Source organism: Myxine glutinosa, chromosome 13 (assembly GCF_964187855.1).
Source record: "Myxine glutinosa chromosome 13, kmMyxGlut1.1, whole genome shotgun sequence".
Lineage (NCBI taxonomy): Eukaryota > Metazoa > Chordata > Myxini > Myxiniformes > Myxinidae > Myxine > Myxine glutinosa.
In genome coordinates this window covers 25,908,988-25,921,172 of record NC_136273.1, presented here as the reverse complement: position 1 = coordinate 25,921,172, position 12,185 = coordinate 25,908,988, and the positions used below count along the sequence as shown (strand labels likewise).

The window sequence follows — 12,185 nt, the reverse complement described above, 5'->3', positions numbered from 1 at the left end:
GAATGTGCAAGTTGGAGTGAAGATAACTTCTTAATGAAAATCAGAATAACATGTGAGTGGGATTTGTTTTCAGTAATGGTGATCTTGCTGTGGGAACTTTCCAACGATAAACAACATTTGAGATAAAGATTGAACATAATCTTACCTGTCCTTGCTCTTCAGAAACTTCTTCAACTTCCACTGGGTTTTTCTGTTCCTGTGTTGATGGTAATAGTGTCGGCGAGAGATCAGAGTTCAAAGAAATTGCGTCGGAGCCAGAGGAAGATGCAGCAGATGAGGTGGTGGAAGATGAGGAAGAGGAAGAGGTTGATGAAGAGGATGAAGTTGATAATGACACAGAAGTGGAGAAAGTAGCTAAGCTGGAAATGGATTTGGTGGGTAGTAGTGAAGATGATGGCAAAAACAAGTTGGACTCTCTCTGCTGCAGACGATTCCACCGCACGTCACTAGCGATCTGTCGTGTCGCCGTCTCCTCCAAGCCACAATGCATCGCCGAACAAGCTCCTGCACCTTGAATATCGGTCCCTAATTCCCCAAAGCAGCAAGAACCAGCTGGTGCAGAGAATGCGCGAAGTTGCCGTGTCGCCTTTTGCCGAAGCATCAACACATGGTCACCTGAAATGAAAGAGTCAAAAGGAAGAGAAGAGGGTCGACGTTTCATAGCAAAAGTAATTCAGCAAAAAAAGAAGTTGAAAAGCAACATTGCATTGAGCAAGTAAATGGTAGGGCATACTTGGGATGAATTCCGTAGACCCCCTGACCTCACATCTGACACTCTCGCTGCCCCCTATTTTCTATTCCTCTTACATATTCTTCTTGCGAGCCAATGACTCGTTTGTAATGTGCGTATTCAATTTTGTCTGTCTGTTCCCCTTTTACCCCCGTAAGCTTGCCAACTTGTCGCCCTCTACCGATGAGCTCCACCGTGAGCATATTCTAAAATTCAGGACAGATGCCACTTGGGATTTCAAGGAAAACCGCAAAATGTTGGCCAAGCTTGGCAAGTTACAATGCGATGATGACAGTGATGCTGATGAACCAGAGTTGAGACATTACAGAGTGAAAGTTTTTGAGCTATGGGCCGTATCCCGCCTTAAGCATACAACAACAAATGGTAATGCAAAGATATCAATTATGTCACTGTTACACAAGCGCAGGGAGGAGACCGTTCCAAGTGATGCATGCAAAAACGTTAATTGAAAACGGCAGCCCGTAAATGCTTTGCCACTCAAACGCTTTCCGGCTCAAATATTCTTAATGGCCTGTCTTGTCTGCAGTAATGAGCAGCAGTGTAAAAAGTGAATGTTCCTTTTGGTTAGAAACTACCTTTGACTTTGGTGTAACATTGCAGTGCACTCAGGAGACGGGTTGATGAATACAGAAGACGAAGTGGTCACCACAACCACCACCACCCCACCCACACTCCCAAGCACAAATACATTTTAAAAATAATATCTATGGAGATCTAAAGTGCCACTGGCTTCAGTGAAAATGGCTGCAACATCTGTCGGATGGAAGCCGAGAAACTGCAAAATCTGAGTCGCTATGATGCAAGCTGGCTATCTTCATGAGATCTCCGGTGCAGTCTCCAAGCTTCGGATCCCATGGATCCTCTTTTCTTCTCGTTTTGTTTTTACTTCCGACACTGAAGGTGGATGAAGTGTTTCACCCCTGTGTGTTTGGCTGTTTGTTTGTTTGTGAACTAGATACACTACATGCCCAAAAGTATGCGGACACCCCTTCTAATTAGTGGATTCGGCTATTTCAGCCACACCCATTGCTGATAGGTATATATAATCAAGCACACAGCCATGCAATCTCCATAGACAAACATTGGCAGTAAAACGGGCCGTACTGAAGAGCTCAGTGACTTTAAACGTCGCACTGTGGTGGTTACCTTATGTGCAGGTAACCGCATGTGGCGGTTACCTTATGTGATTACCTTATTTGGGCATAATACACGTGCACGGGCCTGTTGGACTTGTGGTTGTGCGGACGTAACGCACGCGCGGTTGCCGGAGCCACGCCCTCCGAAGAGGGCTTTTGGCTTTATATAAGCGTGCCGACTTCCGTTCGAGTTTAGTGTGCTGGATCTTGCTGTTACAATAAACCATCTTCGAACCCTACGAATGGCCTCGTTCTCTCGCCTTCCGCGACTCCTAAACTGGTGACCTCTGACTGCCCCCGAACGGATTCGGGGGCTGCGAACGAACACGGCAAGCGCGCCCTAGCCAGGGAAGCCACCTAAGCTGGTGACGCCGGCTTCTCCCGCACGGTTTCGGGCACAGTTTCGAACGTGGTTTCGATATGCTGGAGTTTCGGTAACGACGACGGCCATGACTATGAGGTTCGCGCACCGCGCTCGGCTCCTCCTCTACGACCGGAGGGGCGAGCCTATTCTAAGACCCTCCGAAGGCACGGCTGCTTCGTCACCTTCGCGCGCACTGACGTTGGCGGAACGGCTGCTTCGTCACCTTCGCGCGCACTGACGTTAGCGGCACGGCCGCTTCGTCACCCTCGCGCAACTACAACTACAACCGCAACTACTTATCCGACCCTGCATCCTCGGGAGGCCCGCGAGGAACCTCGGCAGCCTCCCCCGAGGCCTTGACCAGCCCCTCGGTTGGCTCACCCACTTTTCGCGTGCACTGCTCGAGCCTTCTCGGCACTGCACCCGCGACCTGCAACCTCGGGAGGCCCGCGAAGAACCTCGGCAGCCTCCCCCGAGGACTTGCCCAGCCCCTCGGTCGCCTCGGCCTACGCATAGGCCCGTGGAGTGCATTCTGGGGGGACGTATGTGGCGGTTACCTTAAGTGCAGGTAACCGCATGCGGCGGTTACCTTATGTGATTACCTTATTTGGGCATAATACACGTGCACGGGCCTGTTGGACTTGTGGTTGTGCGGACGTGACGCACGCGCGGTTGCCAGAGCCACGCCCTCCGAAGAGGGCTTTCGGCTTTATATAAGCGTGCTGACTTCCGTTCGAGTTTAGTGTGCTGGATCTTGCTGTTACAATAAACCATCTTCGAACCCTACGAATGGCCTCGTTCTCTCGCCTTCCGCGACTCCTAAAGCACCGTCATAAGATGCTTCCTTTCCAACAAGTCCGTTTGTCAAATTTCTGCCCTGCTACAGCTGCGCCGGTCAACTGTAAGTGCTGTTATTGTGAAGTAGAAACATCTATGAGCAACAACAGCTCAGCCACTTTGTGCTAGGCCACGCAAGCTCACAGAACGGGACCGCCGAGTGCTGAAGCGCATAAAAGTGGTCTGTCCTTGATTGCAACACTCACTACCAAGTTCCAAACTGCCTATGGAAGCAACGTCAGCAATACAACTGTTCGTCGGGAGCTTCATGAAATGGTTTCCATGGCTGAGCAGCCGCACACAAGCCTAAGATCACCATGCGCAATGCCAATAGTCGGCTGGAGTGGTGTAAAGCTTGCCGCCATTGGATCTGGAACAGTGGAAATGCGTTCTCTGGAGTGATGAATCACGCTTCACCATCTGGCAGTCCAACGGATGAATCTGGGTTTGGCAGATGCCAGGAGAACGCCACCTGCCCGAATGCATAGTGCCAACTGTAAAGTTTGGTGGAGGAGGAATAATGGTCTGGAGCTGTTTTTCATGGTTTGGGCGAGGTCCCTCAGTTCCATTGACGGGAAATCTTGACACTACAGCATACAATGACATTCTAGACGATTGTGTGCTTCCAACTTTGTGGCCACAGTTTGGGGAAGGCCGTTTCCCGTTTCAGCATGACAATGACCCCGTGCACAAAGTGAGGTGAGGTCCATAGTGAAATGGTTTGTTGAGATTGGTGTGGAAGAACTTGACTGGCCTGCACAGAGCCCTGACCGCAACCCCATCGAACACCTTTGGGTTGAATTGGAACGCCGACTGCGAGCCAGGCCTAATCGCCTAACATCAGTACCCGACCACACTAATGCTCTTGTGGCTGAATGGAAGCAAATCCCTGCAGCAATGTTCCAACATCTAGTGGAAAGCCTTTCCAGAAGAGTGGAGGCTGTTATAGCAGCAAAGGGGGGGGGGGGGGGGGGGGGGACCAATTCCATATTAATGCCCATGATTTTGGGATGAGATGTGTGATGTTCAGGTGTTCACATACATTTGGTCACATGTAGTGTATATCAAAAAGTTGTAGATAATTTGCATCCGATAATTTTTTTAATGATAATGATATAGAGCATGATATCTCAAAAAGTTGTGGACAAATTCAGATGAAACTTGGTGGCGTTGTTGTTGGATGTGTGACAAGGAAGAATTCATTACATTTTGGTGAAGATTGAAATCTGTATCCACATCAAGGAATTTTTTTGAAGTGATTCTTCACCAATGAGTAATAGGCCTAAAACCGATATATAGTACGATATCTCAAAAAGTTATGGACGGATTCGGACAAAACTTGGTGGACGAGTTGGTGGACGAGTTGGTTTGGTGACAAGAACAAGCAGATTCGATTTTTGTTCATGTTGGATCCAGATCCGGCCTATCCGTGGGATAAAAAACGTAAAATGTTCAGCCTGGTGGAGGTTTACTCTTTACCAAGTGTCATTCAAGTTTTTATCATGTTTAAGTTTTTCCAAACTTTAGAGTCTTTTTGTTGTTTTTGCCTCTTCACAATTTCATATTTTTGATGGAAGCTCTACAGGAAGTAGTTTGTGTCATGGGCATGTTTCACCAACGTTTGGTTTGGTCTTTTTCACAATTATTTGCACAACTTTACGTAAACATTAAAGCAAAACATTATATGCAACCAACAACTCGAAAGCCTCTGAATTTCATTTTTCCAAACTGCAACTTTCTGTTGTTTGCAACATCCTCTTTTTTAAGGTTAAGGGTTGTTACTAATAACAGTTTCCTCCGACAGAGTTTTGAGCTAACCACATGCTATGGAATCCAAAACAAAACTCAATGATGAATACGAGTTACACAAGGATCTTAAACGCAGGAGGAGGCCATTTTGTTAATCAAGCCTGCACTATGTAAACACCACAGGAATTCAATGTACAGTACATATCAGTCCATTCAGCTGTGTATAAGCCTGGTGGTGGTTTAACGGTTAACGTGCTGGCTTAAGATCATAAGGTCCTGAGTTTGAGTGCCTGTCATGCCGGTGATGGGTTGACTCATCCTGTCATCCTTCTGAGGTCGACAAAATGAGTACCATCTTACTGGGAATAATGAGCAATTTGAGTATCCTGTGTCAGAGTTGCGACCCGTTCAGAATTTGTGCCCACTAGCCTACGAAACTGCTTCGACAGCCGGATGCATCTGAAGATGCAAAATAAGTGGTCTTCTTCTTCATCTGTGTATTATGATGTCATATGGATACAGAAGCAAAATTTTTAGAGGGTTTGATTTGGTTTAATGGCTGTAAAAAAGATAATGGCTTTGGATGGGGGATGACCTGAGATGGTGGTGAACAGTTGTCTTGAAGTCCCAGAGGGAAGAATTGGATCAAAGAAGAGTGTGGAAGGTGGTTCCACAGGTGGGAAAAGAGAGGAATAAAAGAGTGGAGGAGAGCAATGGTTCTGGATTGAGGCAGTTTCATGAGGAGGTGGTCGCTGGTGGACCGTGTGCATCTTGCACATACCTGGAAGTTGGGGTGGGGGGGGGGGGGGGGGGCAAAGCAGGGAGAGGGAAGAGGGTGCAAAACCAGAAATGAAGCGGGAGAAGACAGAGACCAGCAACCTGTGAGCGATGGTGATGTGATAAGCTCATAAACTCAGCTTCATCGCGAGAGATTCCAATGATCTTCAAAACCTTGGTTTCCATGGCATCAAGCTAAAGAAGATGTGAAGCAGAGGAGCTATACCACAAGGGAGAGCAGTACTCCATCAAGCTGCAGATGAAAGCCTTGTGTGTGGATAGAAGCTCAGGTGTGCCAAGGAAGGGCTTTGCGTGACGGAGGATGCCCAGTCAGTGTCTGGCTTTGAAGGCCAACTTTGAAATGTGGCTTGCCCACGAGAGATCATGGTTAAAAGTGAGACCCAAAAGTTTAAGTGACTGATCCTTTGAGAGGGTTGTTGAGAAAGTATATGGGAAGGTTTACAGAATGGTCCTTTCAGAGGGAGAGGGGGGGGGGGGGGGAGAGGGGGAGAGGGGGAGAGGGGAGCGTGTGTGTGTGTGTGTGTGTGTGTGTATGTGTGTGTGTGTGTGTGTGTGTGTGTGGGGGGGGGGGGGTGGGGGGGGGATTTCTTAAGATTGAAAGACATATTCCAGGTGTTTGACTAGATTGTGATTTTGGCAAGGTCTGAGGAGACGCTAACCCCCGCTCTAGCAGGGAAAATGGCCTTAAAATGCATGTTGTTGTGTTGTTGTGTTGAGGAGACGGGAGAGGCTGCTGCCTATATGTCAGAAGGATAAGGGATGTCACATCAGATAGTGGAGTACAGAGAGAGAGGGATTTGGGACACAATATTTTGAAGCAAACACAGAATTGAGGCATTTGGCCTTCTCACGAGCGGAGTGGGCTGTGGCGCCATTTGAAGTGAGGGAAGGGATGGAAGGGGAGCTTACACCGGAGACAGACTTGACAAGACACCACCAGGTTTTAGAGGAGGGAGACAAGTTTGCGATTTCATTCTTGAGATTGGATAGATGTTGTTTTCTGGCTCTCCTGAGAGAACACGCTTTGAACACACTTTGCCACACTTTAAGCTCTTTCACGAGCCTCGATCTTGTATACAAAAAAAAAAAAAAAAAACCCCCACACTTGTTGTGGGCTTTGTGGAAAGATCTGAGGTTGCCTTGGGTGGATTTGCCTTCCAGCAGGAGAATGCAAGTTGTTTAAAGCAACTTCCTCACCACAGGATTCAGAGTACCAGGAGCGAGAGGATACGGAAGATAGGTGAAGACGAGATGGGATAAATCTGTGCACAAGAGAGAGCAGGTTGCTGTGGAAGAATTCCCAGGCTGGATTAACATCAGCGGCGGTCGATATAGGAGACCAGTCCTGAAGTGTGGTGGGAAGATTTGCCATTGGGAGAAATTTGGGTGGGAAAATTCACGGATAGAGTCAATCCCATGGAGTCACAGAAGTCCTTTACAGAAGTGCATGATTTCTTTATGTTAAACAGCATCTGCCAATCCTTTTGCCCAATCTTTTAAGGTATCTAGCCTTTCCGGAATCTGATCACCACCCTCTCTGCTATCTACCTTACCTACCCACTTTGTGTCATCTGCAAATTTGGAAAGCCTATTCTTCACCCGACTGTCCAAATCATTGACATAAATTATCAATAATAATGGTCCCTGAGATACCCCATCATACCACCATCTCAGATCAACCCCCATCCAAAACCATGATATTTTCTACCCTCGTTAACCCATCCCGAGCCCTCCTCCTTCTAAATTTCCAGTTTCTCCTTCTGTATCCATCTTGTCCACCCCATGCATCCTTTCCTGCCCCCATTCCTTCTCACATCCATTGTTTGTCCAAGTCTCCCTCTATTTTGTCCAGTTCAAATCCACTTTTGGTGGCCCCCCTCTCTACTGTTCCTTTTATCTTGTTGCGTCCTGATCCATTCAGTATTATAGCTCTTCCACGAGCCTTGACTATAATAATAATTTTAAAACATTTGAAAAAAACAATCATTCTGTGCTATTCCACAATGGGCCCAGACTTGTCTTACTTAACCTGTTATTTACCCCTTATCATGATGTACTTAAAATAATGCCTTGATATGTTTAATAATCTTGGCCATATTCTTATCACATTCCTTGTTGGCTTGCCAAGTTACACACTTTGTTACGGGCATTTGTCACAAAATGCTCTGCATTTGTTACGGGCATTGCTATGCCCCACCTATTTTCTCATTTCTAACACACCTCTACATCTTGTAGCCTTCTAGTCATGTCCTCACGAGTCACTCTCCTCATTAAATCACGTCTCGCTTATTGAAACTATATCATACTCATCGATGTCTACATTTGGTTCAAGTTTTTCCATCTCATCATTTAAACTCCTGGTGTTCGGAGAGATTTACCCCTGCCTTCAATCGATTCAACGTCACCCCTGCCTGCACTCAATCCAGCCTCACGCATACCTGCACTCACTCAAGCCTCACGCATGCATGCGCTCACTCAAGCCTCACGCATGCATGCGCTCACTCCAGCCTCACCCATGCCTGCACTCGCTCAAGCCTCACGTATGCCTGCACTTGCTCCAGCCTCACCCATGCCTGCACTCGCTCAAGCCTCACGCATGCATGCACTCACTCAAGCATCACGCATGCCTGCGCTCGCTCCAGCCTCACGTATGCCTGCACTCACTCCAGCCTCATGTATGCCTGCACTCACTCCAGCCTCACCCATGCCTGCACTCGCTCCAGCCTCATGTATGTCTACACTCGCTCCAGCCTCAAGAAAGCAAATACCTATTTGGGAGGGGGGGGACGTGTCGGGTGCAACCCCCACGTAGAACCCCACAGGGGGCGATTTTTTTGTAATGCCGTGGACAAATTTTGGTACAACACGGGTGATTAAGATTGTGGTCAAGTTTCAGAGAAGAAAGCAAATATCTATTTTGGGGGGGAACCCCCCCCCCCCCCCCCAATAGACCCGCTCAGGGCCCGATTCTTTTAATGCCGTGAACAAACTTTGGTACATCACGGGTGATAAAGGTTGCGGTCAAATTTCATCGAAATAGTAAAGAGTGTGTGTAGTTTCAGAGGAAAAAGCAAATTCCCATTTTAGGGGGGTCAAATCTGGATTCTCTTTTACCCCCCATGTACCTCCTTAAACCCTGATTTTCTTAATGCCGTGAACAAACTTTGGTACATCATGGGTGATAAAGGTTGCGGTCAAATTTCATCAAAATATTGTGTGTAGTTTCAGAGGAAAAAGCAAATTCCTATTTTGGGGGGTCAAACCTGGATCCACTTTGACTCCCGGTAGACCCCCTTAAACTCCGACTTTCATAAGGCCATTAACAAATTTTAGTCAAAACATACCAAATATAATTTTGGCCAAGTTTCGTCACAATCACGTCAGCTGTTTCAGAGAAGAAGTTGCAAGTATTGATGGACTGACGACGCACTATCACACAAGTTCCCCGGAACTATGTTCCAGGTGAGCTAAAAACCCGAGGTGTGCCATTTCTATATATTTTGTGTATAGGCGATCCTTTGGTACTGTCAACCCCATTTTTTTTTTAATGTCGGAGGCACCAGGCTTGGACTGTATAGCCCTCATTGAGGCCAGGCCTTAAATAAAAGAGAAGAAAAGTGTATGATGAAAAGTGTATAATGTTTATTTGTAAGAAACAGGGACAGATATTAAGGAATCAGAGACATCTTGAAGGAGGAAAGTTTCTGTTAAGCAGATCAAGTCTGGTTTGTCAGAAGCAACCTGTATGGAGAGATCAGTTAGGTTTGAGCGAAGGCCCCGGATGTTTGAGGTCCATACCGTTAAGGAAGAGGGAGGGGGGCATCGGATACAGGACAAGGGAGGGGAGGGGTAGGGAAAGATGAGGGAGGAGAGGGAGAGGTAGGGAGAGCTGTTGACAGTGTGTCGGAGATTGCAGGAGAGCTATGAGCAGGGGAAGGATGAGGAGGACAAAAGGTTTGATGGTGATAGGATGAGGGACAGTGAGGAGTTGTTTGAGGGGAAGCAGAGTGAAACAGAAGGTTGGAAGATGTGGAGGTATGAGTTGGAAGGGAGAGGAAGCGAAGAGGAGGCAGCTTTGTGGAGGAGTTAGAGGGAACTTTGAGGGGGAGGGGTGAGAGGTGAAAATTTGAGGGGGAGGGGTGAGGGGAGATTTAGAAGGGGAGGGATGGGTTGGGAGTTTTGAAGGGAAGGATGAGGGGGGAGGGGGTTAGGAGGGGAGCGGTGAGGGGAGATTTGAGGGGGCGGAGTGAGTTGGGAATTTTGAAAGTTTTGAATGATTAAAGGAAATCGAACATTTATTACAAACTGGGTTTCTTGAGATATTCAAGTCAGAGATCCATTTGAAAACGTTTGAGGAGGGGTGGAATGAAGGTGAGTTTAGAGAATAAAGAAAGGAAAAACTGTATGAGATTGAACTATTTTTTGCGATGGAAAGATTTAATGAGCAAATTTAAGACAGCCTTTTGAACAGGAAGAAGAAGAGTGAGTTATAATATACAAAACTAGCGGTGTCACCCGTGGGAATCCCATGGGCATGGATGTGTGTGACATTTCAACATATTGAGTTAGATGCTGCACATTCATTTTTACAAAATGGTTACTGGCAAGTCATCAGATCCAGAAATGGTGTAATGAACACAATTTATTTATTTCACATAATATGTGACCCCTCACTCCTCTCCACCTGACACTCTCCTCTCTCCACCTGACACTTTCCTCTCTCCACCTAGCACTCCTCTCCTCTCCAATCCCTCACATTCCTCTCCTCTCCAATCCCTCACATTCCTCTCCTTTCCAATCCCTCACCTCTCCAATTCCTCACACTCCTCTCCAATCACGCCTCACACTCCTCTCCAAACGCGCCTCACACTCCTCTCCTCTCCAATCCCTCACACTCCTCTCCTCTCCAATCCCTCACACGCCTCTCCTCTCCAATCCCTCACACGCCTCTCCTCTCCAATCCCTCACACGCCTCTCCAATCGTGCCTCACACGCCTCTCCAATCGCGCCTCACACGCCTCTCCAATCGCTCCTCACACGCCTCTCCAATCGCGCCTCACACTCCTCTCCAATCGCGCGCCACACTCCTCTCCAATCGCGCCTCACTCCTCTCCAATCGCGCCTCACACTCCTCTCCAATCGCGCCTCACACTCCTCTCCAATCGCGCCTCACACTCCTCTCCAATCGCGCCTCACACTCCTCTCCAATCGCGCCTCACACTCCTCTCCAATCGCGCCTCACACTCCTCTCCAATCGCGCTTCACACTCCTCTCCAATCGCGCCTCACACTCCTCTCCAATCGCGCCTCACACTCATCTCCAATCGCGCCTCACACTCCTCTCCAATCGCGCCCCACACTCCTCTCCAATCGCGCCTCACTCCTCTCCAATCGCGCCTCACACTCCTCTCCAATCGCGCCTCACACTCCTCTCCAATCGCGCCTCACACTCCTCTCCAATCGCGCCTCACACTCCTCTCCAATCGCGCCTCACACTCCTCTCCAATCGCGCCTCACTCGCCTCTCCAATCGCTCCTCACTCGCCTCTCCAATCGCTCCTCACTCGCCTCTCCAATCGCTCCTCACTCGCCTCTCCAATCGCTCCTCACTCGCCTCTCCAATCGCTCCTCACTCGCCTCTCCAATCGCTCCTCACTCGCCTCTCCAATCGCTCCTCACTCGCCTCTCCAATCGGCTTTCCCCGTCTCGTTTCTCTCGTTTTTCTCCCGTCTCGTGTTCTTTTTCTTGCTCCAAATCAGCCCGTCTCGCCCGTCGGAATCGGAAATCGGCCCGTCTTGCTTTCGTGCTTGCGTGTAAATAAATTGTGTTCATTACACCATTTCTGGATCTGATGACTTGCCAGTAACCATTTTGTAAAAATGAATGTGCAGCATCTAACTCAATATGTCAAAATGTCACACACATCCATGCCCGTGGGATTCCCACGGGTGACCCCGCAAGTTTGCATTGACGTTCGTTGATGGACTCGTTCGCCCGTCTCATTCGTTTTCTTGCTACATCCTGTTCAAGTCTGCATTGACGTTCGTCGATGGACTCGTTCGCCCGTCTCATTCGTTTTCTTGCTACATCCTGTTCAAGTCTGCGTTCTTCATCGATCGTCTCATTCATTTTGGAAAGAGAAGTTTCCACGCAGCGCATGAATTGTCACGATCCTCAAGAGGAAGTGTCTCGTAATCATCAAATGATAAATGGCAAGTAAATTATATTGTGGAAAATTAAAGATTTCAAATAAACCTATTTAAAGTGTATACGCACATAACTAATAAAAAAAACGAAGAAATATCTCTCGGTAATTTCCTGAAACATATTTTACTTCCGGCTAATAATGTTGAATGAAATAAAAACGAAGAAATATATGTCGGCATCATTGTTGACGTTTTTGTGACGACTGTCATCAAACGAAAAAGTAATACTGTATATCTTAACGGAAAAGCAAAAGCGAATTTTTAATATGTATCGACACGTTGCCGTCGGTGTCATGTTGGGCGGTGTATGATACACCATGACGCGATTTTAAAAAATATATCTCTG

General features: G+C 47.6%; 1 protein-coding gene across 3 annotated transcripts in view; it reads right to left on the bottom strand.

Annotated features, from left to right (window-relative positions):
* The window catches only part of LOC137438736 (GTPase-activating protein and VPS9 domain-containing protein 1), a 154,243-nt gene that overhangs the window by 41,087 nt on the left and 100,971 nt on the right, over positions 1-12,185 (bottom strand). For all 3 annotated transcript variants that reach the window (XM_068134045.2, XM_068134043.2, XM_078767194.1), the window contains one exon: positions 146-615. In XM_068134045.2, the coding sequence (XP_067990146.2) occupies positions 146-615 (470 nt within the window). The remainder of the gene's footprint in view (positions 1-145; positions 616-12,185) is intronic.